This window comes from Drosophila erecta, unplaced genomic scaffold (genome assembly GCF_003286155.1).
Source record: "Drosophila erecta strain 14021-0224.00,06,07 unplaced genomic scaffold, DereRS2 tig00000021-arrow-pilon, whole genome shotgun sequence".
Classification (NCBI taxonomy): Eukaryota; Metazoa; Arthropoda; class Insecta; order Diptera; family Drosophilidae; genus Drosophila; species Drosophila erecta.
This window is the reverse complement of record NW_020825198.1, coordinates 117,911-143,788: the sequence shown is the minus strand read 5'-3', so window position 1 is coordinate 143,788 and position 25,878 is coordinate 117,911. Positions and strand designations below refer to the sequence as shown.

At 42.7% G+C, this 25,878-nt stretch overlaps 3 protein-coding genes across 5 annotated transcripts in view; 1 reads left to right on the top strand and 2 right to left on the bottom strand.

The window, feature by feature from the left end:
* Window positions 1-18,879, bottom strand: part of LOC6545637 (breast cancer anti-estrogen resistance protein 1) — a 30,594-nt gene extending 11,715 nt beyond the window's left edge. The window contains exons 1-2 of one of the 2 annotated variants that reach the window (XM_015158108.2): window positions 18,414-18,879; window positions 1,314-1,457 (exon numbers count right to left, since the gene is read on the bottom strand). In XM_015158108.2, the coding sequence (XP_015013594.1) occupies window positions 1,314-1,457; window positions 18,414-18,647 (378 nt within the window). In that variant the 5' untranslated portion in view covers window positions 18,648-18,879. Of the gene's footprint in view, window positions 1-1,313; window positions 1,458-8,366; window positions 9,298-18,413 lie in introns of those variants that run through there. The other variant, XM_001970937.3, reaches the window with a different exon arrangement.
* Window positions 1,416-25,588, bottom strand: LOC6545638 (DC-STAMP domain-containing protein 2). The gene is made up of 10 exons (XM_001970934.3): window positions 25,276-25,588; window positions 24,899-25,209; window positions 24,582-24,842; window positions 24,312-24,525; window positions 24,095-24,248; window positions 23,565-24,042; window positions 23,333-23,516; window positions 23,137-23,274; window positions 22,929-23,083; window positions 1,416-1,457 (listed from the first exon to the last, which is right to left on the bottom strand). The coding sequence occupies exons 1-9, from the start codon at window positions 25,476-25,478 to the stop codon at window positions 23,008-23,010; spliced, it is 2,019 nt and encodes a 672-aa protein (XP_001970970.1). The 5' UTR covers window positions 25,479-25,588; the 3' UTR covers window positions 1,416-1,457; window positions 22,929-23,007.
* On the top strand, window positions 17,281-21,985 carry LOC6545635 (WD repeat-containing protein 78). 2 transcript variants are annotated; one of them, XM_026976578.1, is made up of 7 exons: window positions 17,281-17,513; window positions 19,144-19,392; window positions 19,454-19,600; window positions 19,659-19,880; window positions 19,948-21,389; window positions 21,441-21,653; window positions 21,720-21,985. In XM_026976578.1, exons 2-7 carry the CDS (start codon window positions 19,336-19,338, stop codon window positions 21,928-21,930), a joined length of 2,292 nt encoding a protein of 763 aa, XP_026832379.1. In that variant the 5' UTR covers window positions 17,281-17,513; window positions 19,144-19,335; the 3' UTR covers window positions 21,931-21,985. The 2 variants fall into 2 exon arrangements, with proteins under 2 accessions (XP_026832379.1, XP_001970971.1); XM_001970935.3 differs by lacking the exon at window positions 17,281-17,513 and having other exon boundaries at window positions 18,984-19,392.
* Window positions 25,589-25,878: the final 290 nt, after the last annotated feature.

The window sequence follows — 25,878 nt, the reverse complement described above, 5'->3', positions numbered from 1 at the left end:
TATTTTAAAATAAATATTATAACATTTCAAACACTTGTATGAATAACATTTGCCTGGTTATTTGTTCAAGAGGGATGCCAATGTGATCTTGCAAGTAATCATGACTGACATACATACATATAACACAACGATTCTTCCTAAAATCACTTAACTCGAAGTATTGGAAATAAGTAGCATTAATTTATATAAACACAATCTGTATTATTATCTGTATTAGATATTGAATATCCAGTTAAAGAAGAAATATGAAGTTAATAAGAAACTTTTATATTTTTATTGTGGGGAAAAAACAAATTTTATTTGAAAAAAAAAATATTGAAAATATCAAATATATCGATATTTTTTTATGTTATTTTAATTTCATTTCATTTCATTATTTAATTTTTTTGATAAAAAAAATTATCATCGATACGATATTTTTTTAATATTACGACATCCCTAAAAATCTTGTCAACATCTGTTTCAGCTAAAAGTGTGTGCCAAAAGCTGATTTCGCTTTCTGACACCGTTATTTATGTTGCTATTAATATTTATGCCACACGTTGTTGCTCTTGTCGGCACTCAATTGGCCGTTTTTGGGTTAATTGTTTCCATTAAAAGGCTCGGCTACTTTTTAATTAGCGACAATTGCCCGACATATGTATAGCGTACCGCTATCGCGTTCATGTTTCCATATCTCACCCAGCACTTCTGATTTCCACTTTGATATATGTTTTGACACCATCGCCGGCCGTCGGCCCCCTCAAAAACGAGATCTTTTTTGCTTAAGCGGCGCCAATTCAGTTGTTAATTAAAAATTGCTGCCGATCGACGTGCAGAAATGTAACAATTTTGCACAACTTTGAAAAGTAGTTTTCTCTTTGTGCTCTTGGTCTTTTATAGCTTTCCAGCAGGTATGTGAGCATCTAAATACGCGGCTGAATACCTCCTCTAGGGGCATAGTTCATGGCTTGCTGGAGCCATGAGATTTGAGATTTATATAGCGTTATGTAGACTGTGTGATCGCTTAGGTTCGATTTGTCCTATTAGCGTTAAAGAGTTAGTTTGATATCTCGGAATCCGAAGCAAATGAAATTTTAAGGTACAGTTCCATCGAACCCCCAAAACTGAGTAACTGATTAAGGACTGAAATCGAAACAAAAAGCTTCTATCTCTTTAACCAGAACTCAAGTCAAACCTCGTTCTGATGACCACCCAGTAGACCCAAGCAAACAATTTCGAAAATTAAGCTCAAAAAAATGCAGTTCCTTCCAGTCACTTATAATGAAATGGAAAACTTGTGCAAAGACGCGAGACCAGAGGACCCAACTCACCTGTCGGTTGCGCAGGGAGCAGAGCCACCACCCCTGGAAGCCCTCCGTGTCCTGCTCAAGGACGGTGAGGATGTCGCCTTTCTTGAAGGGCAGCTCGTCCGACGTGTCCGCATAATTATCGTAAATGGCCTTAGCGTAAAGTTTCTGCAAATAGATAAGTGGAATATTAAATATATAAAAAGGGTATTCATGGGGGCGAAATTTCGTAGGATTTTGTTCTGCGTGCTATCCAAATAATGCGGTTGCTATGTTGATATGTAAGCTCAACCATTTCAACGGAATTTCAAAGATGCAAAATCGTCTCACCAGCCACTGACCCTTTCTGCCAAACCAAACTTTGACGCTGGCTTCCATCATTAATAAGAACCTTCTCTCCTGATCTCCGTTTTTAGCATGATTTTCGTGTTTCTTATGCCAGCAAATTTGCAAATGTTTTGATGCTACCACATTTAAAAAAAAAACCCCAAAGTACAAAGAAACCGAAAAAGGAAAGGCAGAAACAATGCGATTTGGTTTTTGTTTTAGCTCATGCTCGGTTGATTGGTTTAGTTGGAATTTCAGGTCAACTTTTGGTTCGTTCGCCTTTGTTCAGAGTTGGGGTTGCGATTTAACAGCCGTGGCTGGGAAAGAATCAAGGTCGCGTAACGATGATAAAGATACCAGAATCTCTTGACAGTTCACAAGATATACCTTCTTTCAATTGGCCGTTTGTCCTAAATTGCTGAACACGACTGTGTTGCCTTCGGATAAACTTTTCGCTCAATGAATGTGTACTTGAATCTGTGTAAGTGTTTGTATCTGTGTTTGCTGCGGGCTTGGCGAGTTACTTTTAATTTCGCCACCGCAAAGTACGAAAATCCAAAACGAACGTATGAACTCTGTAAAAAACTAACCAAAACAAAAGAGTCACGCTGCTGCCTCCCACTTCAAGTTCACCTTTTTATCCATAACATTACTCTAACCATACACAGAAGAAAATAATCATACGTTTTGTCAGATCTTCGATTAGACTCTAGCTGGAAGTTTCTGCAACCCGCCATACAAATTAGAAAACAGCCAAAGCGAATCCCAATTGTTCCCTGTGTAGAAGAAGTGAATGAGGGCGAGGGAGCTAGCAATTACAATATCGAGCGTTCAATAGCAGCTGAACTTTCAACCCGCTGCTCAGGTACGTATGTATGTTTGTCCGTGTGTACGGGCACAACTTCTGTTCATGTAGTTAGGTAGTTTTGAAACCCGTTTTACCAGGCGGATATTCTACTTTTCTATTTCGAAAGCGCTATAGATGCGTTCAAATGTCAAAAGGAAAATGAGCGCACCGCCGGAGTGACACTGGAACGCGATGTGTTGGCCAAACAATTCAAAACCAGGTCCAATGCTTTCTGGGCTGGGCCTGACAGCTCCACATTTATGGATCCGTAGATCACTAAACGAAAACGGCATAGCAGTCTGTGCTCTCTTCGCTGCCATATCGTGATTTTACTCGGCATTTGACACAGCGCTAATTGAAAAGGTAAATATTTGAAGTCCAGAATTGAAAGATTCAAGTTCCGCTTGCAAATAAAGCCCACTCATTTTTTGTGGCTTATGGGTTACAAGAATTAGGGGCATTTTTAACACTTGTTTGCCCATTTGCTAGACGACTTTAATTGTTTAGTAAATTCCTCGGCTAGGAACTAAAATAGATGCACGCCTAGACACCGTTTACTTGTTCATTTGATTTTAATAAAACGCATCAAATCCACGTTTCTGCTACAGAAGTGAAGGTTGCTTTGTATATTTTATTGCTTTTAATTTTTTGACAGTCTGTATGACAGACTACAGCCAAAAGCATTATCGTGGTTTTGGACAGTAAGCAAAGTTGGCCTAACAAACTTCAGTTCGGTGATTTATGTATGTATTTCATGATCCATGCTTTTGACCATTCAATTACTCCGACTCAGCAATTCTCTGGCAAAGCCTTTTCACATTTCGTTTTGGCTCAAAAGTAACTCAGCAAAGACTTAAAGAGCAAAGAAGCCGCCTTAATGACCACTTAAAAATTCTGCAAATTTCGCCCGCCTTACTGACAAGATGACAATTTATTTTCATTCTACGGTTTGAAGAGACCATTGACCACATTAGGGGAAATATGACTCTATAGTACCATTAATGATGATTGCTAGGTAATATTTCGAATGGAAATGCGAGCTCGTTTTCGGCATTCGACTGATAACCCAGCCCCCCAATGCTGATAAAGTGCCAATATTCTTAAGTCAATCACTGGCTTGCGTGACAGATAATACTTTTATCAATTTTAATTAACGAAATTTGTTGCTCGTGCAATCCTGAAAATGTTGAAGGTGAACAATTTTTCAGGGCTAGGAGTTTAGTTATTGGAACAACTGAACAGCTGAAGTTCTGGAAAAATGCCAAAGAAAATTGTATAAAAACAACACGTTTTACTACCTGTACAGTATTTGGACCCCCTGAATTTGCATTTCAAATAGACTAGTTGTCTATTTGTTAGCCCCGAATGCGTCATTGTTGAACGCTGACGAAGGGACTTTTGACTTCTGCTAGGGTTATGACTGACTAAAGGTTTTCTGAGAAACGGGGAGTTTCAGCCAGTATTGACTACACACATTTTTATTGGTCTGTAATAAAACGCCATATGTCGGTGTTGAACTGGTTTCCGTTTGCAAAAATAAACAAAATATTTACTGCTCTCGCGGCGGCCTTTTCGACACATTTCGTCAGCTCGTTGTGTGCAAAAAAAAATTAAAAAGTAAATTAAAATTTTTGTGTGCCAACAAAAAATTTCAAAATTAAAGCAAAGCAAGGAGAAAAAATAAAGTGAGGTGTGACAATAACAACTCAGAGCCGGCCAACATGGGCAGGGAAACACGTTCCGGATGGAGATCGAAATCGGTGTGCCATTGACGGAGAGTTGCATTGACAAGTGCACGAGGGACGAATCAATGTAGCCCACCCGCCACACGTCACTCTGGTTGAGCAGATTGACTAGACTGGACTCAGTGAGCTGGAGAATGTCAGAGACAGGGCAATTGATCCCTTTGAAAATTAAAGAACAAATATTACGGAATCTACACAAAGTATTGTCAGCCCTCGCAACAATTTCAAGTGGAATACGCAAAATTCTTTCCCAGGGAAAAATAAAGAACCCAATTGCGGCAAATGAATCAGCCGAACAAACTTAAAAGCCTATTTTCAAGCAAGTCAGTAACAATTGTTATTGTTGTTTGGTACATATGTATATTTTAACAGCTCAGAATTTGTATATAATGATTCTTTTCAATGTACTCATACACATTGAAAATATAAGCTATGTATATATAAAAAGCAATCGAAAAACATGCGACCAGAACTCAGTCATAAAATTTTTAAAAGCTAATCAACAAAAATATCAATCAACTGATAAAGTAAATATAAAACAAATATTAAATTATAAGAAATAATCATGAAGCTTTAGTGAAAATCGCAATAATAAAGGAATGGTCGGGCCATGTACGCCAATTTAAATTGTCCGAAAAATATTAAAAAAAATAAAAATAACGTATCAGGCCAATAAATTTTTAAAACACTTTTTAAGGGGCAAAAAATGGCATTACTTAGTTTTTTATATAATAATTAACTTCCGGCCGCGACTCAGTTAATACACAAGGTGTATTTTACGAACTTCCCACATGGACTGACATTCATATTAGGTCGGTGGAATACCCCGGACGTGACTCATACCCGATGAATTCAGTTCGGTCTCTGGCGGCTCTTGTTAAATTCTTCATTTCTTCTAACCAGTTTTAAGAGGGGTATCCCCTCGAGAAATTTTTGTTGGCGCCTTAAACTTTGAGTGTCGGCTTTGAGAATGAAAGTGTATCATAGGCACTTGGGCCTTTAATCGTTCTTAAGCCAACTTTTGATGGATTACGGTCTGGATCAGTTTTAGGCGCACGCAGTCTAACGACCGAAAAAGAGACGACGATTGACATTTCGAAAAATGGCAACAGAAAAGTAATTAAAGTAATTAAAGTAATAAGTCGGTGATGGTTTCGCTATTGTAATGCTTGTGGGTCTCGCCCACTTACGGAACGCATGTGGACGAAATTGTACCTTTGTTGTGGGGGCCAAGGCGCTATAGTACGAGCCATCAGTCGCTGCTAAGGTGGTTTACTCCTTAAATGCTCATCACAAGCTCAATGTCACTGGCACAGGTTCTGCGTCTTATGAAGGACTCCGGCCAGGGGTAATTATTTAGCCTTCTCCTCTTGTGGCCCCACAACGTGACTTTCAAATTTGTAATTTATAAGTGTCATCCAACTTGTGCTCGTCACAGGCATTTACAAGGTGCAGTGATTTTTTGTTACCCTTGCAAGTAAATAAAGGGTCCACCCAAGTCCCAGCTCCTGGATTCGTCCCTGGTTTACCGGTCCCTCTCGCAAGAAAGGGGCAGAGGGACCTGCCAACTATTTTCCAAGTGCTTGCTCAGTATCTATATTTTTGAGTTTATAAAGCTCTTGGCCTACAATCCTATGACCGACATGTTTGCTCGGAAGAAATGATGGTCAGTGCTCGCTTGGAAGCACATGACTGTTAGATAATATATAAGTAAAAGCCTGTGTAAACTGAAGTGAACGCAACTCGAATGTCGAACGCAAAACAAAGCAATATACACAAAAGCGAAAGTTTTCTTCTCCGCTGGCTGTGTTTTCACAGGCGATATGATATGCCATAGAATGCACTATGTCGAGTGAGAAAATTATACATGGTATATCCCTCTGCCACACCGTCCTTCCTTTACTTTTCCTTATAAAATTCTTTAAGCTATTTCCAATTAGTCAACTTCAGTCCCCCTCTACGGCCTTAAACTTGCCACATTCATCAACTCTCAACTGCCAATACCAGACAGCAACAACTGCCGCCATCGGAACCTGTTGGACAAATTTGAATTCAAAAGTGTTTGCACAAGCTGAGCGCTGAAATAAATAAGCTGGCTTACGAACGGGCAAGTCATACTCTACTGCGGTGTAAATGCCTGGCGGATAGATGTGAATGGAAATGCAAATGCACACGCAGAACACTCAACCCTTTCCCCTCCCCGTGACACTCAGTATTCTGCTGCAGTAATTGTTATTAAGCTTAAAATTAAATAAACAACAACGGCTAATTACAAGAGTCGTGTCTCGGACATGATAACTGGCACTATAATAGCCAGATCCTGGGGTCCCAAAGTCGGAGGATACTGGTTCTTGGCCTAACAGTCGCTGACACAAACTATCACGTAATTGATGGAGTGCCGCGAGGCAACTGGACCGGCTGCATCCATCACAGGCACAGAAACGCAGCAAAGAGGCACAGGTGATATTAAAATAAATGTGCTCCAAATGCGCACAAATGCGACAAGTAATTGACGCTCGGCTAGACTGGCTCGGGGGCTCTGCAGGAGGCATAGGGTCCCACGAGCCTCTCAGCTTAGATTTCAAAATGCAAACAGCAAGAAACATCCGCAGATGCGTTTTTCTGCGTTCTTTGGTTTTGCGTCAGATGTCTGTGAAAGACTTTGCAGTAGAGATGGGTGAGTGGCTGGACGCTAGGACTAATAGGCGAAGACTACTTAAAGCAATTTCATGGAGCTTGTGATTAATTCAATGCATTACTCCAAATCGATCCTGAGCGTGTTCCGATATCATCCCTTGGATTGAAACACAACAACGGGGTGAAGGGATTTTTAGCATACCGCTGACTGATGGAAATTAATACTAGTTCCTCCAGACCCTTCCAACTCCTTCGCATCCTGAGGGCCGGCAATTAAGGGGAGACTACTTGAAGGGCAGGATCCCATCGGAGCTGAGTGCGTGGCAAATGAAATCAGTTATTAATAGTGGTGAACGGTGGTGCCTGGGTGGTAGGTTCTTATCGGGCAGCAGAAAAAACTAAACCGAAGGAGACGCATAACGATAAGAGCAAGTCCATGGCGTTTATCGCCGAAACAATTCCACTTCCAAATCTAATCAGTCTTAATTGAGCGTCACACAACAGCCGAAAACTATAAATTGTATGGGAAATTTAAAGAAAACCTGATAAAAAAAACCGAAAATACAAGTCTAGTCCTCCTAACACGGGTCATATTATTAATTAAGATTGTGTCAGGGGAGGTCTAGCTCAAGGGCTATCTTCGAGGATAACCGCAGTACAGATTCCCTAAGGGACATCTCGGATCTATTGCTCTTCGTACGCTGATTAAGTGGGCTCCCCACCGTTCACGTCTAGACAGAATATGTTCTGCTTCGAAATAGAATTTTGAGTGCCACTTCTGGCTCCGGTCTGGATCGCAGGGAAATTGATGAGAATTAATGTCCGCGTGTGGCGTCAACGGTTTTCATTTCGCCAGGCTTTAACTGATGTTGATTGAAAGACTCTCGGACCTCTGATGAAAGTATACAGCAGAATATATCTATTTGTCGCGGCTCTTAATTGATTCTTTTCAGCTTAAAGCAAGAAACCATTTGAAATAACTTGCCATTCACCCTTTACTGAATTGAAATGTTTTCAGTAAGCCTAAATTAACTCAAATGGACTTATAGTCCATTTCGAGCGAAACATTAAATTTTTGTTTAAGTTGCAAAGCTCAATCCTAATCACCCTTGATTTAAATCTAATCAGAAGCTTCGTAAACTAAGAACCGAAAAAATTTGGAGGGAATCACTCCTAGATTGCTTATTGCGGTGAGCTCATGTTGTTTTCCACCACAGATTAGAAGTTTGCAGCACAAGCAGGCATTGACTGAGCTATCACAACATTGCGATATCTCACCTGCTTCACTAACTGGCACATCAAACGGTTTTGCTGAGAGGTGATAACGAACGCAAAAGGCTGAAATCGTAGAAACTTTTTCGCCTGAGAGCTGCCTAAGATACATGTTGAGAAAGCCGCTCCGGTTTCCTTGCAAGTCGAACTGTCACAACACCAGATGAGACACGAAGATAGCTTCATGATATGCAGGATGGCTTAATGTGCGGCGGTTTATGATAGGGTTTATCGCGAGAGTCTACTAACCGATTTGATGAGGATGCGGCGGGATACGGGTACATCGTAGTCCAGGTCCGCATTGGTGGCATTTGAACTGCAGCAGGAGGTGGACACCGAGACGGATGAGCTGATCGTCTTGTCCAGCATCTTTGGTTCGTAGGTCTGATTTGCGATGTGGGTTGAGCTGGAGCAGTCGCAGCTTAGCACGACATGTTGACGGCCACAATCGAGATGTCTTTAGATATATTTAATCCAGGACAATATAAATAAAGTTTTTCGACGTGTATCTGGCCACTCTTATCTCATTTCACTGTTGTCTATCTGCAGCTCAGCACTGAGCTCGCATCTGCATATGTATCTTGTATCTGGCTTTGCTGAGTCAGCTTAATTTCAAGTTTAGCCGCGGGCAGCCGAAAAACCGAATCCGAAAACAAAAGACGCTGCCAAACCACAAATGTAGCAAATCGCGGCTTCCCGTATATCTCTCGTTTCTGTTTTTAGTTAGGTTGTCACGAATCGGATTTCGTACCTTATGTTTCCATGCGCTCAAATCCCGAACGAGGTCTGCACCGCAGCAAGCAACTCTGTGGACTGAATTAACACCGAACGGAACGTTGCGGCTGTTACTTACAGAAACATTTCGAATGTCGTAATGTTAGCCGCGCTGTTAACTGCTTACATTGCTACCTATATCGTAGATGTAGATGTTGGCAACGAAACCGAATAAGTTTTTTTTGCCATGTCCATGGTAAAGAAATTTTTAGTTTCGGGGTTGGGCATTAAAATTATTCCGATATCTCGAAAGTACATTAAAAAAACGAGCCATTCTCCAGAGTAGCAATAATGTCGTGCTCATGTTGAGTGCCCTTATCATATGTTTTTCCCTGTGTTATTGGGCTATGACAAACAATCGTTACGCGAGACAACCAATTCAACCTGGTTCGATTATATTTGATGCATTCCTCGCTAGCACGAATCAAGTGTAGACGTTCTCGATATAGCGGGATGTTTACCCCCGAAAGCTCAATTAGCCAGAAGATGAGAACGCGGAGCTCAAGTTACCCTCGAAAGAGACAGTTGAATACAGTAGCCGCCCTCCCTCGAAGCTCAAACCACGATGCGGCAGCTGTCCAAACACATTTGTGTACACCTCGGAGGCGTGAGGAGTTCTGGGCCCCGAAAAGGGCAGGAACAGAACGTACACCTCCTTAATAAGTCAGTGCTGAAGGTCAGACACCCGTTCCACACAAAAAGGAAGTTGTTACCCACTCCAGATGCAAACGCGAACAGACAACCGGGCCGAGAAGCCCCCGATGTTTGTGCAGCTGCAGTTGCGAGCGAAACTGAACTGAACTGAACTGAACTGAGCTGAGCTGAATGCGACATTTGACATGATTTGCATGCCGAGTGCCACGCCCACTTCAGTCACGTCAAGAGCAAAGTCAGAGTAAAGACAGCCCAATGAAACACGAAAATTGGAGAACCAAAACCCCCAAACCCCCATTCCGCCGGGAATAACAAAGACCCCGACACTCGTTGAGTTTTACTGTCACTTTCCTTGTCGGAGGACTGATTTAATTTAATTTGCTCAATTTGGTGCGACTTTCAACTCTAGAGGGGAGTGGCAAATTAATAGTAACTTTCCATCAATTTGTGTTCTTATCTAAACTGCGGAGTCGTAAAAAGTTAAAAAAAAGAAACTGAGCGTGGGCTTATCCAATTTAATTTCCAAAACGTTTGTCATACAAATGTAAACGGAATTTCCTTTTAGGCCCTTTGTACATTATCCCTGCGTATGAGGTTTGGAAAACGGCGTACCGTCCTCAGTGAATCTTTCTTGCTGTCACGCTCGGCATTCATTTTTTCAACAACCGGTTTCTGAATACAAAAACAATTCAATGTGAAATAAGATGAATTTGGAACCCACCCGCATTCCAGAGAATTAGTCGGCAATTTCGGACATTTGTATGCTTAGGGTTAGAAAAATATGCAAGCCAAACAAAATGACCAAAAAGGACACATCCAGATGTAAGCCCACTAATTGGCTCGTTAGCGGTCCACGGTTTCGTGGATAGCAGTATCCTGAGCACTTAAATATATTTTTACATTTGTACAAAACTGTACAAATCTAGACCAGATTTTTAGGTCAAAATGTTAAAAAATGTATTGTGGATTCGTATTATGGCTATACATCTCTAAATTTAATTTAAAGGCCACAGTCGCTCACTTTTAGGCTTCTCCATTTTTATTTAGCACCCACCTTTTGCCATTCATGTATCTATTTTGGATAGCCCTTGTAAATATACAAAGGCGCCCATTCATTCATGTTACCATTTGTAAGCAATATAAATGTTTAATCACACTAAAACTACACACGGACTCATATTTATGTGCACGTCGTTCTTGCGTAAAGTGGGCGGAAAATGTAATATTTATATATTTCCGTTTCGACGTATTGTCCAATCAACGGTTAAGAATGTGAATGAAGACTCAGGCAAATAATACTGAACTACAGAAAAAAATGACCTAGTATTGTATTGCACATTTGTTTAGATCAAAACTTCCCGTTGGGCTTATTCGCATTTCTATTATTTTCAGTTTATTGTATCCAGGATACTGGCACAATGGACTTTTTCAGTCCAGGCAAGTCGAAACCAGGAGATATTACATTGAATTGACTTCAATATGGGCTCATCATCGATAACTGCATAAATTATGACATTGCAGTTATTCAAAACAAATACATTTTTATCTTTAGAGAAAACTAAACCCACGTCAAAGACCAAATTGGGGTAGGTCGTCATAGTGCATAGTGCAATATTTCTTGATCGACATCTCCATTCCAAGCATCCAACCTTTCAAACTAGCCACTATGCTGAGCGGTAATCTCGAATTCGCTGCTGGCCAGGCGTGCGATATAAATGGTCAGAACGTGCCACTTTCAGAAAACAATGGTGAAGCTGCGTGTTTCATTGAAGCTTCGAATGGATTGGAATCAAAGTAGCAAAGTCAGAAATCGGAGCAAAAATGAGAAATCAAGTGTCGGCAGTGGAAAAATATGAGATTGAGCCAAGATTGAGAAATTGTGCTTTGGAACCGATTCCCACTTGAACGCACCCCTGGGCCGACGCCATCCCCTGCGACATCCAATTTGAACAGGAACCACCTGCAGCTGGAGGAACGCCATAAAATGGGTGATCGGTAAAACTGATTGAGCAACTTGTGGCCCTTCATGTCATAAATTCATCAATTATCGGGGGCACAGCCGCTCCTCGTAAAACAATAGGCACCGTTGGGCAAGTGATCTTCTCGGCCGCAATGTCGGATGGTATTAGCAGTGGTTGCAATTAAGACGTGGACTGCGCACAGTCTCCGTTGGTTTTTGGTTGGGTTGGGTTGGGTTGTGACAGCAGAAGGGTCAGAGTTTGCGGACATGTTCGAGCCGACGGAGAAAGGCTGTCCAACTGGGCAGTAATTAAGAGCTGCGAACAAGTGGAGTAAAGAAACTATATTTGCGTGGTCACTAGCGATCCTATTCACTTTCGCCTGGCAGGGTTCTTTGACCCCACAAAACCACAGAATAACTTCGTGGTAATTAAACCCTGCCAATAGGGTGAGCTAGTTTAGTAAACAGATTTCCTCTGCTATGGACTTGATCTTGACAGAGCTTGAAAATGGAGGGAACCTCATAAGCGCTTCATTTCCATTTTAAACGCAAGTTGTAGATCTTCCATTAGATAAATGGCAATTTTACGGAGTAGGCCCAAAATAAGATATGCAGTACAAATAATCCACGGAGGAGCTGGAAATGGACAGGAAGGCGGGCCTAATGTACGGCCTAAGTAAATCGCTGGCAGCTGGCGGCGCGATTGACATTTGCCGCGATTTGGGACATCTTAATCTGCAATCTGGAGGAAGAAGCCGAGTCGGAGTCCGGATTCTTGACACAATCTGCGTCACCCAGCGATAATAACAAACAATGTGTTTGTTTTGCCTGTGCAAAGCAACCAGGGAAGCTGTCAGGGATCAGTGTTTCCTAGGCCAGAGTTTTACCAGTCTTTGCATTCTTCATGAGCAGACGGGTCCCACATACACCCACATTGGGAGGCAGAACAAGATCTTGCAGCCGTTCATTACATTAAAAATTGAGATACAAAGCTGAAAACAAAGGGAGCTCATGTCGTATATGGTCAGCATGAATTATGGCCTCCACCACCTAACTAGACCCTTGATATTGCCAAAGCAAAAAGAATCAGGTTCAAAAACTGATTGTGGCAGCAATAGTAACCTTCAGCAAGACAAACCGATTAATTCAAGTCTCTCGACTATCGGATACCCAATAACCATCGTTTGCCGAAAACGAATAGGATTCCCTTATCCGGTATAGCTAACTTACAATAAGGTCGCTCCTCCAAGAGAACACTCCAGCATCGGCACAAAGAGCACTGCGATAATTGCTCCACATATGGCAGTGGCATCCGTGAGATACAAATCAGCTTTGATTGCCAATACGCACTAAAAATAATGTAAGACAGAAGCAAGGAAGTGAAGAGGAGAAGTGGCTGGGTACATGTATCTGTGGTTGTCACTTGAAGTGCTTAGCTCAGAAAGCCATGTTTACAGCAGTGCTTGCAACACTTTCTCAAGAATTCGGATTGGTGGGTGAGCGGCAAAACACGAAAATCAACTTTCGATGGGAGGCGAATTCTCAGCGACGACTCTCCCTTAAAGCTGTGGTGATATAATGAAGTCGCCTTTATCCTGAGTCCGCATAACAGTAGCCGTATCATTTGGTTCTTAAACGAGGATCTCGAAGTACGGAATGAGACCTCCTGCGGAGTAGTTGGTCCCGAAAAGGCCCAACACCATTACCGCAAGAACCTACCACGCCATGTAATAAAATCCGTGCCGTCTGTCATCCTCTTCGGGATGAGGGCACTGCGAGGAGGACCCATAAACACTCATTGATGGCCAGGGGCCAAGTGGACGAAGCGCACACACATTGCAACCTTATGCTGACTTCCTCCGTTTGTACTTTCCGCTGAGGTGGCACTTAATGCTAACCCAATTCCGATTCACTTTGCGAAATAAACAAGAGAAACACTGATTTTATGGCTTGCATGTAAGAGTGTTCACTGCGGATTCATTTCGGGTTACCCGGCACCCAGTGAAGTGTTTCTCAGAAAGCTTAGGCAGACAGATTCTTTGCCTGCACAGGCGCTAGAATAACAGACCGAAGGAAGATATACATAGACTTTTCTCTCAGGTTTCCATTCTACACACTCTGTCTCATTTTCATGACTGCGAGATCTTGTTAAAGAAGAGAAGAGGAAAATTTCCCCTTTGTCGTTCGACCAAAAGGAATGCGTTGGTAATTAAAGTAGTAAGCGGAAATAATGTTTTGCCTGCGATTCAACAAAGTTAACTAGGTAAAACTTTTACAGCTAAGAAGAAAGGCGAGATAAGCAATAATTATTATGGTTTTATTTATCAAGCTTTTAAGAAATTACCATAAACTCCATGGTTTGATGCTACACCTACCTAAATAAAAATTAAAACACAATAATTGACTAAAAACTAATGTTCTGACCTGTTGATTCATTGATTCGGACGATCAACGGCCAATTACAATATCTAGCATTGGTAATGATCGCACTGCTTTTACCCCATACATATCGTATACGAAGCGAATTTCAAAAGGCAGTCCATTTAATTTGAGAATCAAATTGGAAGTACAATATCAAGGCATTGACGTCAAAGTAGAGGGCGGAAGTTCTGGAACGAGGTATGTCGGCATGAAGGTCCCACTCTGTTCGGCTTTATCAGTCGGGTGAAAGTCGGATTACTGAGACACACTGGGGCCCATGCTTGTTGCCTGGTTTGTCTGGTTTCATAAGCTAATGGCCTAGGTGTCAGTCACAGAAACAGATTTCTTGTCTTGCAAGGCCGATAAAGGGGCAGCATCATCAGAGTGTAAATAAATCAATCAACAGACCATCCTATGCTATTGCCAACATTATCCATTAGCGAGCTCCAGCTGTGATGAATTTCCCCGTGCATATTTTGGGGAAATTCATTTCTGATTTCGGTGCTACTTGGTTCTTAATAAACAATCCGACAATCTAAATATAGCACATTGCACAATTTATTGCGAATTATTCCACGGAAAAACAGCTAAAAACAAAGGCCGCAAAAGGAATACCTTGAAGGCTTTATCTTATCGGGTGTGCTCGACATGTTGACATTTTATTTGCAAATATCTAGAGAGCCAGGAGGGGAAATCCAGCAAAGTACTCGTATGATAATACGTCCGAAAGCGATAAGATTAGATAAGATAAGATTCGCTTTGGGTTAAATCAACACTGGATTCTTGTACTCCCATTTTGTTGCCTGACAACAACAATTAAACTTGCTGTTGCCATTTTTCAAGCAATATATCCATAAATGTTGTCAGAGAATAACTTTTTGAACATTTGCAGAAATTCACCTGTGCAAATAGATGAGCAGACGAACGAGGAGAGAATCAAATATGGGAATTTGCATTTCTCTTTCTGAGGCATTCCAAAAAAATGCACCGTTAATATGTCAGTTGTTACTCTTAAAATAATTATTTTAAACTTATTTTGTTATTAAATTGTGGTTGAGACTTTTATGACTGAAAAATGTTTGAAATGTTTTGCGCAAACGCATGCTGGTTTTTAAAGTGACATTTTTGGTTTTTTATCTAAACATCCATAAAATCGAAAATAATTTACAAGCTCATATAGCTCCATCCAATCTATCAAAGACCATGTTATCCTCAAATTACTATTCACTTCAATTTATAATTGCTCCATAAAAATGTATATTTCCCAATTCCCCAAAACACTCGGAAAATCTTAGCGCCCGATTTATGCACTGAATTGTGCGGTTTATAGCTCTCAATTCCAATTTGTCGAGACCCAAATTAGTCAAATAAATCTTTGAATTTTTCCTCGGTCCATCTTCCCAGCGTTGCTTAAATCAAAACATAGGTTGGGAATTTTTGGAAAACTTATGAATTCGACATATTTGGTGTGTTCTCTTTGTCCACCATCTCACTCCTCTGGTTTATAAGGTCAAAGCGTGGACTAAATCAATTCAGTTACCAAACCTGAAGAGACATCAAATTGAAAGACGGGGCCAAAACGTGGGCGACCCCGATACCCAAAAGATTCCGACCGAATAGCCCAATTGATCTGCAATGCGAATATAAACGACGCCATCTGACATATTTGGATTAATGGGTCAGCAATAAAGGCAGAATTTCGGATGTGAAATGCTCTCATCAGAAAGTATTCATAGATCGATGATAATCTGAATATGATGATGCTTTCGGTGTGAGATATACACATTAGACTTATAGGAATTTACTCAATACGCATTTACAACGGCCTATCCAAAAATACACAATTTTTCCACCTCCAGATACTCCTCAATAAATCTCGGCTGCTCCGCTTTTCCATAATTTAAGAGCAATTTATTAAATGCCGCAACGCTTTAGTCTGCTAAGGAAAATCTGTCCCCAACTGCATAAATTAATTTCAGTTCAGAGGAGTGGGAAACCGGGCGACTAGAGTGCGTGGATATATTTTTTCGAGATACCAAGAATCAGATATGTATATTTGCCATGTGCATCCCAAATGTTGCAGAAGTATATTCTCTGTGTGTCTCGTAGAGGTTGACAGCGCTGATTAGCATGGCCACTGGGTGCTGGGAACTGGAAAAATATTTATGGCAGCTGGGTTAAAATATCTCTGAAGCCGCCAGTGTTTTCACGATTTGTCTTGGACTTCCCATCAATGGCCTATTAAAGTTAAGCAATTATGTAATAAAATGTTAAGCGCTGTTCGCATGTAGACGAAGTTACTGAAAGTCTCTCGAATGGTGTGCAATGTTATTTTCGGGTGCATAAGAAAGATAATCCAACTGCCGTCACGTTACCGGAGAATATGTTCGGACAAGTAAAAGAACGAGAATAAAGAAACCGCTGGTAAACACACAAATAATTCTACTCATTCTCAGACAACAAATTGAGGAATTTTCAACACGTACACTTAAATTCTCCACCTTTCTGCGCACGTTTTTCCCGGCTTTCCACTTTCTTCATATGTTGTTTATTCAGTATTGGTACTGTCAGTATGGGATACTGGCCTTTCATTTGGTCTTTTTGTGCTGTTTTTAACCGCCGCTGCCTAGGCTGACTTAACGATTTATGCATAATGTTCATAGCCAATGTCAGAGTCGCAGTCAGAGCTCATAATTTAAATGCGACAGCAAAAAATGTTGGCGCCTTCGACGGCCACCAGTGAACTAACTGTGAACTACTGCACACTACAAAAATTTTCCTCTGAGCATTTCAATTCCTAGCCACGGATGTAGTGGTTCCGAGGCTCAATGACCGGTCTGCTTCACCAGCTAAAAGCACTTTGGCTCGACTTGCCAATTGCCATTGAATAAATTCATAAATCACTAGAGCGTCGCTTACAAAATCCACGGAGCACAATTCTCCAAAGTGCACTTTATAACAATAAAAGTGCAACCAACAATTTAAATTTACACCGCAATAAAGATTTAAAATAGGGACAAATCAAAGATATCAAAACATTAAAAAGGGATATATCAAGATCAATAACATGAATAAGAACTTTTTCTGGGCCTATGCATTCTATGCATTATTCTGGGTCCCGTGCATCCCAGCAACTTACAAGCTTCAGTGCAAATATCGAGCACCCTGGAGTTCAGCTCATAAAGAATCATCCCTTGTTTTGTCAAGGACAACATATCTTTTGCAGCTCAGAAGGACGGCAAAGGTTGATTAACCCTTCCAGATGTTGCAGAGCAAAACAAACGAGATGAAAACCAGAGCCAAGAAGGACAATGTTCTTGCGCTTTTGAAGCACGATTTTGGCTCTCAGAAAAATTCAGCAAAAAGCGCTGACAAACAATGGCTCTCAGTAAGCAAACATGGGTGTTTGGTTCGGTGGCGGGAAAAGGAACAGAGAACAACCCACCCCGGCAAGTTTGTAACCCGGCAAGGACGAAAGCACTTCTCACATTGGCATTGAAAAATCGTATATCAATGTATAAAAAGAAGCAAATACGAAAGCATACAAGTGGAGAACTGACAAACTTAAAAGATAAATTTCTGTATAGGTAGCTGGACAAGAACCATCATTGAAGTTGGCAGATCAACCACAATACCACCCCACCAAAACATCCAATGCCACCCCAGGCAAATTTGTTTCACATCATGGAGCATCTGATGAATGACGTGACTCGCACAGAAGCCACCACCACCTGACGCCTCTTGCTCTCCACGGGAATCAGGCAGCCAGCAGCCGCATCCAGACCCCTGACTTTTGCTTCGTCACGACTAGAGGTCCACCCAACCCAATCTTTCTGCCGAATGTGTTTACATAACATGGGCACATCGCGCGATTCTCTCTGCACGCATGCGGCCTCCATTAAGCTGCATTTAGACTCGATGGTCCTGTAGCCTTTTAGCCACATATCTTAGCCGGTCCAGTTCGGTTAGCCGGTAGAAACAGTAATACAGCGTTCGTTTACGTTACGCACCCTGCGTATCCACAATCTGTATGTATCTGTATCTCGGCTGAGTAAAATGTTTTTGCACTCGCGTCGAACCACGCAATGGCTTTTGGCGTTTGGAAGAGGGCTGTTCGAGGAATTTGGCTGTAGCAGATTTTACCTGCAGAACTGTAAATATTTCTGAGAAATGAGTCGAATAGTATCCAGATCAACTCAGTTTGGCAATATCACTTGAATCACTTGATTCAACAAAATTGTAATAAAATAGTAAGATATTGTTAAGTTGTATCTTCAATGATTTTGATTATCCAGGAACAAATATGTGGAATAGAGTTTCTAAACCGATTAGGCGCACCTCGTGGGCAGTCAGCAAGAAAAGCGCAAACACAATATTATTTGAGAATCAATATCAATTCCTGTCGACTAGGTCTACCTCGCAATCTCTTTACTTCGATCCACTTCCTTGGATACTATTCATCCCATAGATAACCCCTCTGGACGTACCTGTGCACTTTTTGCCCGGTGCAGTGTGCCGCCCGTGATGGAGTTCGCCGTGGTCGCCTTGGCGTGCATTGCCACTGAATTTATGACGTACTGCGTCGGCTGTTGTGGTTGTTTCAGCTGCCGCTGCTGGTGCTTGGCCAAAACCGAAGACGTTTGGTGTTCGGGCGGAGTATGGTCTGTTGCAACATTACTAATTGAGTTTTCTGGTACTCGGTTTTCACTTTGACACTCCATTAATGGCTCTTGTTACGTTAGTTGCGTTTCAAAATCTGTTGCTGCCGCAATTTATCTTATATCGGGAGCGAACTAAAAAACATGCAGACCAACATCGAATCGAAATCGAATCTCTAAATATCGGAACACATCCCAAACAAAATTACGAATACGGACGCGAGTGTGAACCAGGTTTGCATGGCTGGCGACTCCAAATCTAACTAACTCGCACATGCAACTTCAAAAGGCAGCCGGTCGTCCTTCGCCGACTGGGGGTGGCTTGGTTGGCTACTTTATCTCGGCATTATCTAACGAGCAGGCGCATGGAAAGCTCGACGGAGAACGCACACGGGAACGGAGAGGACAAGAGTGCTCCTGATAAGGAGCACAGACCCTTTTTGTTAACGGAAATAGACTATAATGTCAACTACCATAAATATGTTTCCGTACTTTTATTTATGTCCATATTAGTAGCTTCCAAACTTTAAATATTACAGAATATTACCTTTCTAAACAGATTTGCATATCAATCGGTAGTAAAATTTTGAATCTTTAAAGAAAATTAAGCACACCATGAAACTAATGTTTGTTGAAAAAAAGTTGTAACAAATGTATTAAAAGAAAACTTTCCCCCCAAAATAATCAAATCACAAAATATACTTTAAAAATTTAAACAAGAGCAAGAGGAATACATAACAAAATACAAGTCATGTCCGCGTCAGTAAGGAATACAGTCACTAGCCAAGAATATGGGAGTATCTTTAAAGTAAGTGACTGCTGGAAGTTCTAAATTGCACTTCTTACATCCAATACCCCTTCCCGTGTAGTCCAGTAACATAGACAACGAACTCAAAAAGAAGTCTGTGGTGGTCACTCAGGCACAAGCTGACGAGAATAAAGCTAAGAAAAAAGACACTACGCACTATTACAATGTGGAAACACTTGCCCATCTGCAGTATCGATCGCAGATAAAGGTGAATCCAAAAGATTTGAAAAAAAGTTTTACCACTACTAATATCAACCTGCCTTTAGGTTATGGATAATGTCGATGGCGAGGAGGTTGATATGACGCCCAAGCCGATCCAAGATGACACCTACGTGGAGCAGTTCATGAAGTACAACCTAAATGTCATGCACCAAATGACGAACTTCACTACAATGCTAGCCAAGTCTACGACCAGATCCCGGACGCGGTCCAGTGTTCGGGCCGGAATAGGCGGCAACAAGCAGTCTATTGACGATCTGATGAACGGGGTAAATTTATAAAAGTGTATTATTATTGTATTGTATTATCCCTGCAGGAATCCTTATACTCCTCTAGATTCTTTACGAAACAATTAACTGGGAACCGTACAGCACCGTTGAGGCTCTCGAAGAGGCGTACGAGCCAAAGCCGTATACCAAGTCCTTTTTAAAGATCACCCTACGCAAGTCTGACTTCTTCGAAATTCACAGCCAGACGCAAACGACGGTGGCCAAGGGATCGCCCGAGGGCGATGATGCGGAGCGCGACAACCGAAACTACGAGTATCTGACAGTAGGCAAAGGCAAAATTCGCCGGCGCTCCGACAATGACGCCCAGACGGATACCCTGCTTTTCACCACTAGGGCGGTCAACACCATCCTCATAACCAAGGCCACCGTCAGCTCGTACGTTTCCAACTTCGAGATGTACGACACGCTAAACAATATCACCAAGGAGTTCGCAACAGCCACTATGAGTTCGGTAAAGGACCTGACCTCGGCCCTCGCTCAGACGGAGGATGCTGATACCTTTGAGGACGACGATGCCGTTGCCGAGAAAGACAAGGCCAGCGCCCAAATAGAGCGCCTGTTCCGGAGCCCCGAGTTCCGCAACGCCATTATGTACATGGGCCGCACGCTCTCGAGCAACACAAACGAGGCGGGGTTACGACGCTTCCGTAACTTTGACGAGGTGGAACGCTGGAACGCGGAGGCCGAGTACGTCTACTCGATGAACTTGCTTTTCCGACTGATACCGGAGCCTAGCAAAGCCGAGCGCAAGGCCGTCAGTGACATAGATATCTGCCGCAGCAATGGTGACATCCTGGCTGTAGCCTACGGACTGTACTCCTTTTCCTCACAGCACGTACCGACCTCCGGCAGCGTTTTTCTTTGGAGCATTAAGAATCCAGGTGAGCCGGAGCGCGCATACTACTACGATGTGCCGGTAACGGCAATTAGCTTCTCGCCATTCTTGCCATCCTTGCTCGCCATTGGTCTTTACGACGGCAGTGTCGAGGTGCGGGATGTGAGCAGTCTGCAGGACACACCCGTTGCGGTCTCCCAGCGCAGCACCTCGCCAGGCTCCTCACCGGTGGTTGCCATCCGCTGGATCAAACAAGTTTCGGACGACAATCAAGAAGCGGACATCGATCCGTTTCTGAGCCTCTCCCAGGATGGCTCCGTCACCCGATTCCGGATTATGAAAAGTCCCTTCCTGCTAGGTTTTACACAAATGATTCTGGAACGAATCGAGGGGCATCCTGAGGGCATTTTCGTCCACCCATCGTCGCGTATTCCTTGCGAGTCTAACCGCCACCCGCAGGGCCTGAGCATCACCACACATCCGCTGCAAAAGGACATTTACTATGTGCTGACCGATGAGGGCTGCATCCACAAGTGCTCAATCAACTATCAGCACCAGTACTTGGAGGTCCTGCGCTGTCACGATGGGGGTGTCACCGTAATGGAGTTCTCGCCTTGGTCTCCCAAACTCTTCCTCACTTGCGGCAACGATTGGTAAGAAGTTGCCCCTATGAAGGGTCGCTAAAGACAGTATCTATTCTACAGGTTCGTGCGCATTTGGATTGATGGCATAACGCGACCTCTCCTTGAACTGCTGGACGAGATGACCCCAGTGCACTGGGCCAAATGGAGCCCCACCCACTCTACGATCATTGTGACGGTCAACCGGGAAACAGCCAACATCTGGGACTTTCGCCGTAATTTGCTTAGACCCATGTCCAAACACAAGATGGACTCTTCTTTCAACACTGTGGCCCGGTAAGCATTTATTACCTTCAAGAATGAATAGCAAAGTGAATAAGAATTTCCTTCGCCAATTCCTAGGTTTTCCCATTGTGGTCGCACTTTGGTTATTGGCAACGAGCGCGGAAACACGCTCTTCAACGCGCTGAACGACATGCCCTTTTCGCCCCACTTTCAATACGACGAGTTGGAGAAGGCCATCTTTAAGGCAATTGGCAACGACCACGAGCTCCTTATGGAGCTCAAAAGCATTGGCTTCTTTGGCTACCCAAACAAAAAAGCTGTTTTTTAGATAGGAAACTGTTTTCTCAAATAAAAGGTTCGTCGGCCCGAAAGCGACTCTGGAAGAGACTGATGAAATGTGTAAACTTCAGAAATCCAAGAGACACAACGATCGGCGACCGATCGAATGTCAAACAAAACTACCCCCTATATGACAGGGTAACCTGATATCATTCGATCGGACCGGGGCTTACTTTACGAGCACAAAAATCAGTTCGAAAAGTAACTCAGCTTAGGCGAGATGAGCTCCATTGTTCTTCGAGTGTGTGTGGTTAACTGTCAACGATGGTGGTCAAGTGGATAGGGGTCAATAGAGAGGGTCTAGCGATCGGCGGAGGTCGACGGGTGTTATATAATAAATAACACTTGTGCTCGCATTAGCGTGGCACATGGAATCCGCAGGTGGGGGAAAGGGGAGAATTTATTAAACAGTCATAAAGAGAAAGTCGACATCAAAGAAAAGACCAGAGATGGTCAACAGCACGTTACAGACTCGGCCTATAAACGACACCGTGATCTAACAAGAATCAAAAATCGAGGGTCGAAAATAAACACTAACATCCGCGCTCCAAAAATTACACCGTACATTCCTGGAGAACGAGATCAAGCAAACAAGCTCCGATCCAAAGGAGGAAAAAAACAAAATCGAAGAAGAAAACACTACAGCATTGATGAATGTCATCATCAATGGTACGATCCTTGAGCCAGCCAATTTTCTTAATAGCTGGGAAACAATTTGAGACCCGCCGTCGTTGTAGTATTTAATTAATATTTAATTGCAGCCCACAAGCTCGCTAAACAATGCAGTCCCTGGTTTAAGACTCCCAAAGTCGGCGAAGGGCAGGAATTTTACAAATTAAAAAAAAATCGTTTCGTCCAGCAGACAGCACTAACATGAAGACAAATGCTCGGCTCAAACCAGCAATGTCGGCGATGATGATGTAACTGCTAGTGAATATAGCTAGAACTGCTAGATCCCCACAAACTTATATTCATTGTAAAACTCACCTAAAACCATATATTTGAATTAGCCGGGTTTCAGGTATTTAATTGAAGGTAATATTCCTGGGCTATCCGGGTATCGTTGTTAGCGTTGTCCTCCACAGGCCTTTCTGTACCGTCTTTCGCTAAAAGATTCTTTTTCGGAGTAGTCCGAAGAGTCGCTGCACAAGCAAAAGCAATTAGAAAAGTCGATTTTAACATGCTTCTTACTCACTCCACTTCAGTAACGTCGGAAAAATCACCATAATCCACGGGTCGATTGCACAGACAGCACTTATTGTGAGACCTTTCAAAGCATTTACCGCAATAAACCCCTTTGCATCCAGGAGTGTCGCAGGGGTTACGATTCGAACTAAGAAGGGGACGTCCAATTGAAGTCCGGAGTGCGTTTAACAATTGGAGCTACTCACGGAGTCAGAGATCGGCCACATATGGTGCACTTCTCAGTGCTCTGACATGCGGAGCAGCAGGAGCACCGACAGATTAAACAGGAGAATCGATTGTTCAGCCAAGTAAAGTTTCTGGTGTGCTTAACATTCCGTGTGTGGTTAAACTCATTACGCTTTCTGCGGCGAACAAACTTAAAAATGCTTGCTGGAGAGAATACATTAGAAAAACTTTAAAAGCTGTGTACTTTCTTACTTCTATCTTCGAAAATTAAGTTGTACAGAAACATGCCTCTTTCCTTGGCCCGTTTCGGATAGAAGTAGGCCATAATGAGATGGCGAGTGCGCAAAATATAGGGTTCCGCCAAAAGGATCAACCAAGCGAGCAGACAGAGTAGTAATATAATTAGATACTCTGAATAATCTGGTTTCAGGGGCAGCGGAAGGCAGGGATTCACGTCTAGAACGCTTTTTTGCGTCAATGGTCGAAAGGCATTAGCTATTCCTCGCATTATGTCGGCCACAAAACCCCCACCCTTAATCTCAAGATCGACGTAAGCGGGCACCTCCAACCCAGTCTCTTGGTGGCCATGAAAGGACATAGTGGTCAGCAGCCAGAACAGCCCATAATCCAGGAAGCAGATCGCAAACAGCTGCAGACTGGTTGTGGCCATGAAACAGGCGTTTTCAACAATGGACACAAACTCAAACAAAGTCAAGCGCAGACTAGTAAGCTGCAATGAAATATTTGTTATATAAGGTAAAGGAAACGTAGGGAAATCTTACCTTCATATACCTTGCCCTTTCAAGATGTTGAAGGGGTAGTAGTGGATCGTAGCCGTGCTTTTCGTGCCGCCGGTCTATATCACTTAGTATCTTTGTCAAGAACACATTCTGAAACTGCCGGCTATGCATGTATCGCAGGTAGAAGATGGTGGCTCTGATGGGAACAATTTAGGCATCACCCACACTAAATTAGTAAGATGGTGAAACTCTTGCGTACTTAAAAAACACAGTAACCACCATGACCCAGCAGAGAATGTCCACGAAGCTGCTCAAGAAGATAAACGACGACAGTCGCTTGTTAATATCCTGTATAATTTCCTCCCCCACGTCCGCCAGGCTCTTCGAGGAGTTTGTATCGAAGAAAAATTCATGCTCAAAGGTGATGTTGGCGTCAAACATTTCCTCGATGTGCCGCACAAATTCGCGGTAGCCTACGGAATCGTGCAACGAAATAAGCAAAGTACCGACCGGTAGTATACACTCTTACGTTTCAAGATTTTATCAAGGAGACCCCAGCTGAAATCCCAGTAACCGCTGCAAAACACATCGATGATCTTGGCGGGGTAGCAGAGGGCCAGAAATAGCTTTGTAGCATGACAGAGGGCTTTGAATATGCCCATTTTTGACTGACACCTGATCATAGCTTGATGAGCAGTCATTTTACAACGTGCCCAGGGAGTGCCCATTTCTGTGTTGCACAGGTCTACGATAGATTTCAGCCAAGCGGCGCAGTTCTTCAGGGTTTCAACTATAAAAATTAAACAGCCGAGTTAACTGCAGCATTTCTTGATGCAAAATACTCACTAATTTCAATCAGGTGATCCTGAATGCGTAACAGCACTACCATGGCCAGCTTCAGCACTCGACGCACTTCCTGCAGCAACAGATCCACCGCCAGCTGGATGGCATTCACTGGCTCCAGTATTACGTCCAACATCTGACCAAGCGCCTGACGCAATAGCTCCTGTCCGCAAGCGAGGCTGCGGAGCATCACCTTCAAATTGGCTAGAATGTTGGCCGTAGGCCCGAAGGCGGCAACAACAAAAGCGAGGCTGATGAGGAACGCCCTGCCCCGGGAGCTGCACAGCGAGGGAACGGCCAGCGTCAAAATGCACCTGGGCCAGCAAGTAGGGGGTAATGTTAGCCACAAATCTTTTCCCGCTTTTTCATATAGTTCTTACCTCACGGGCCGGCTGTAAAGAGGCGCCAGAGCAAGCGCCACCGGAATCGCAAAGGTGAGGTTAAGACCCAGAAGCAAGTGTCCCAGCTGCCACCAGTTCCATGCAAGCGTCACCGCGAGTCCGCACAGGTAGCCGACGATCACGTACGGTGCCACCAGCTTAAATGTCCACATAGCGCCACCCCTGGGCTCATTTTCTTCCATGATTTTCTATCGTTCGCTTTTTGTAATTTATTTATTTGTAATTTTTATCAGAACTCTCGGAATCGATATCGATATTTTCTCTTGGCGCCCCACTAAGTGTGACCATTTGAAATGGGAGTTTTTATTGTTATCGGAAACTATGTGACCCTTCTCAAAACCGAAAATCACCTTTTTTGTTGTTTTTGGCTTATCCGATTCATAGTTGGCGCCCAAAAAGAATTCCAAACTTAACAGCTTGCTTTTTCTTCTCTCTTTCGCTTTTTCGTTCCTTTATTTCAAACAACATTATTTCTTTTCCATCAGGTCCTCTACAAATATCTTATCATATTTTAGAAATAACAAACAGTACTTGATATATTTTATGCGGTTAATTCATATGAACGAAAGTTTTTAAACAGCG

Bases quoted from the DNA above. Each gene is read 5' to 3' on its own strand.
- LOC6545635 (XM_026976578.1), top strand. From the start codon at position 19,336: ATGTCCGCGTCAGTAAGGAATACAGTCACTAGCCAAGAATATGGGAGT. The intron at 19,393-19,453 runs GTAAGTGACTGC...CTTCCCGTGTAG, and splicing joins AATATGGGAGTATCTTTAAA to TCCAGTAACATAGACAACGA. The intron at 21,390-21,440 runs GTAAGAAGTTGC...TCTATTCTACAG, and splicing joins CTCACTTGCGGCAACGATTG to GTTCGTGCGCATTTGGATTG.
- LOC6545638 (XM_001970934.3), bottom strand. From the start codon at position 25,478: ATGGAAGAAAATGAGCCCAGGGGTGGCGCTATGTGGACATTTAAGCTG. The intron at 24,843-24,898 runs GTGAGTATTTTG...TAATTTTTATAG, and splicing joins GGATCACCTGATTGAAATTA to TTGAAACCCTGAAGAACTGC. The intron at 23,517-23,564 runs GTAAGAAAGTAC...TATTCTCTCCAG, and splicing joins CTTAATTTTCGAAGATAGAA to CAAGCATTTTTAAGTTTGTT.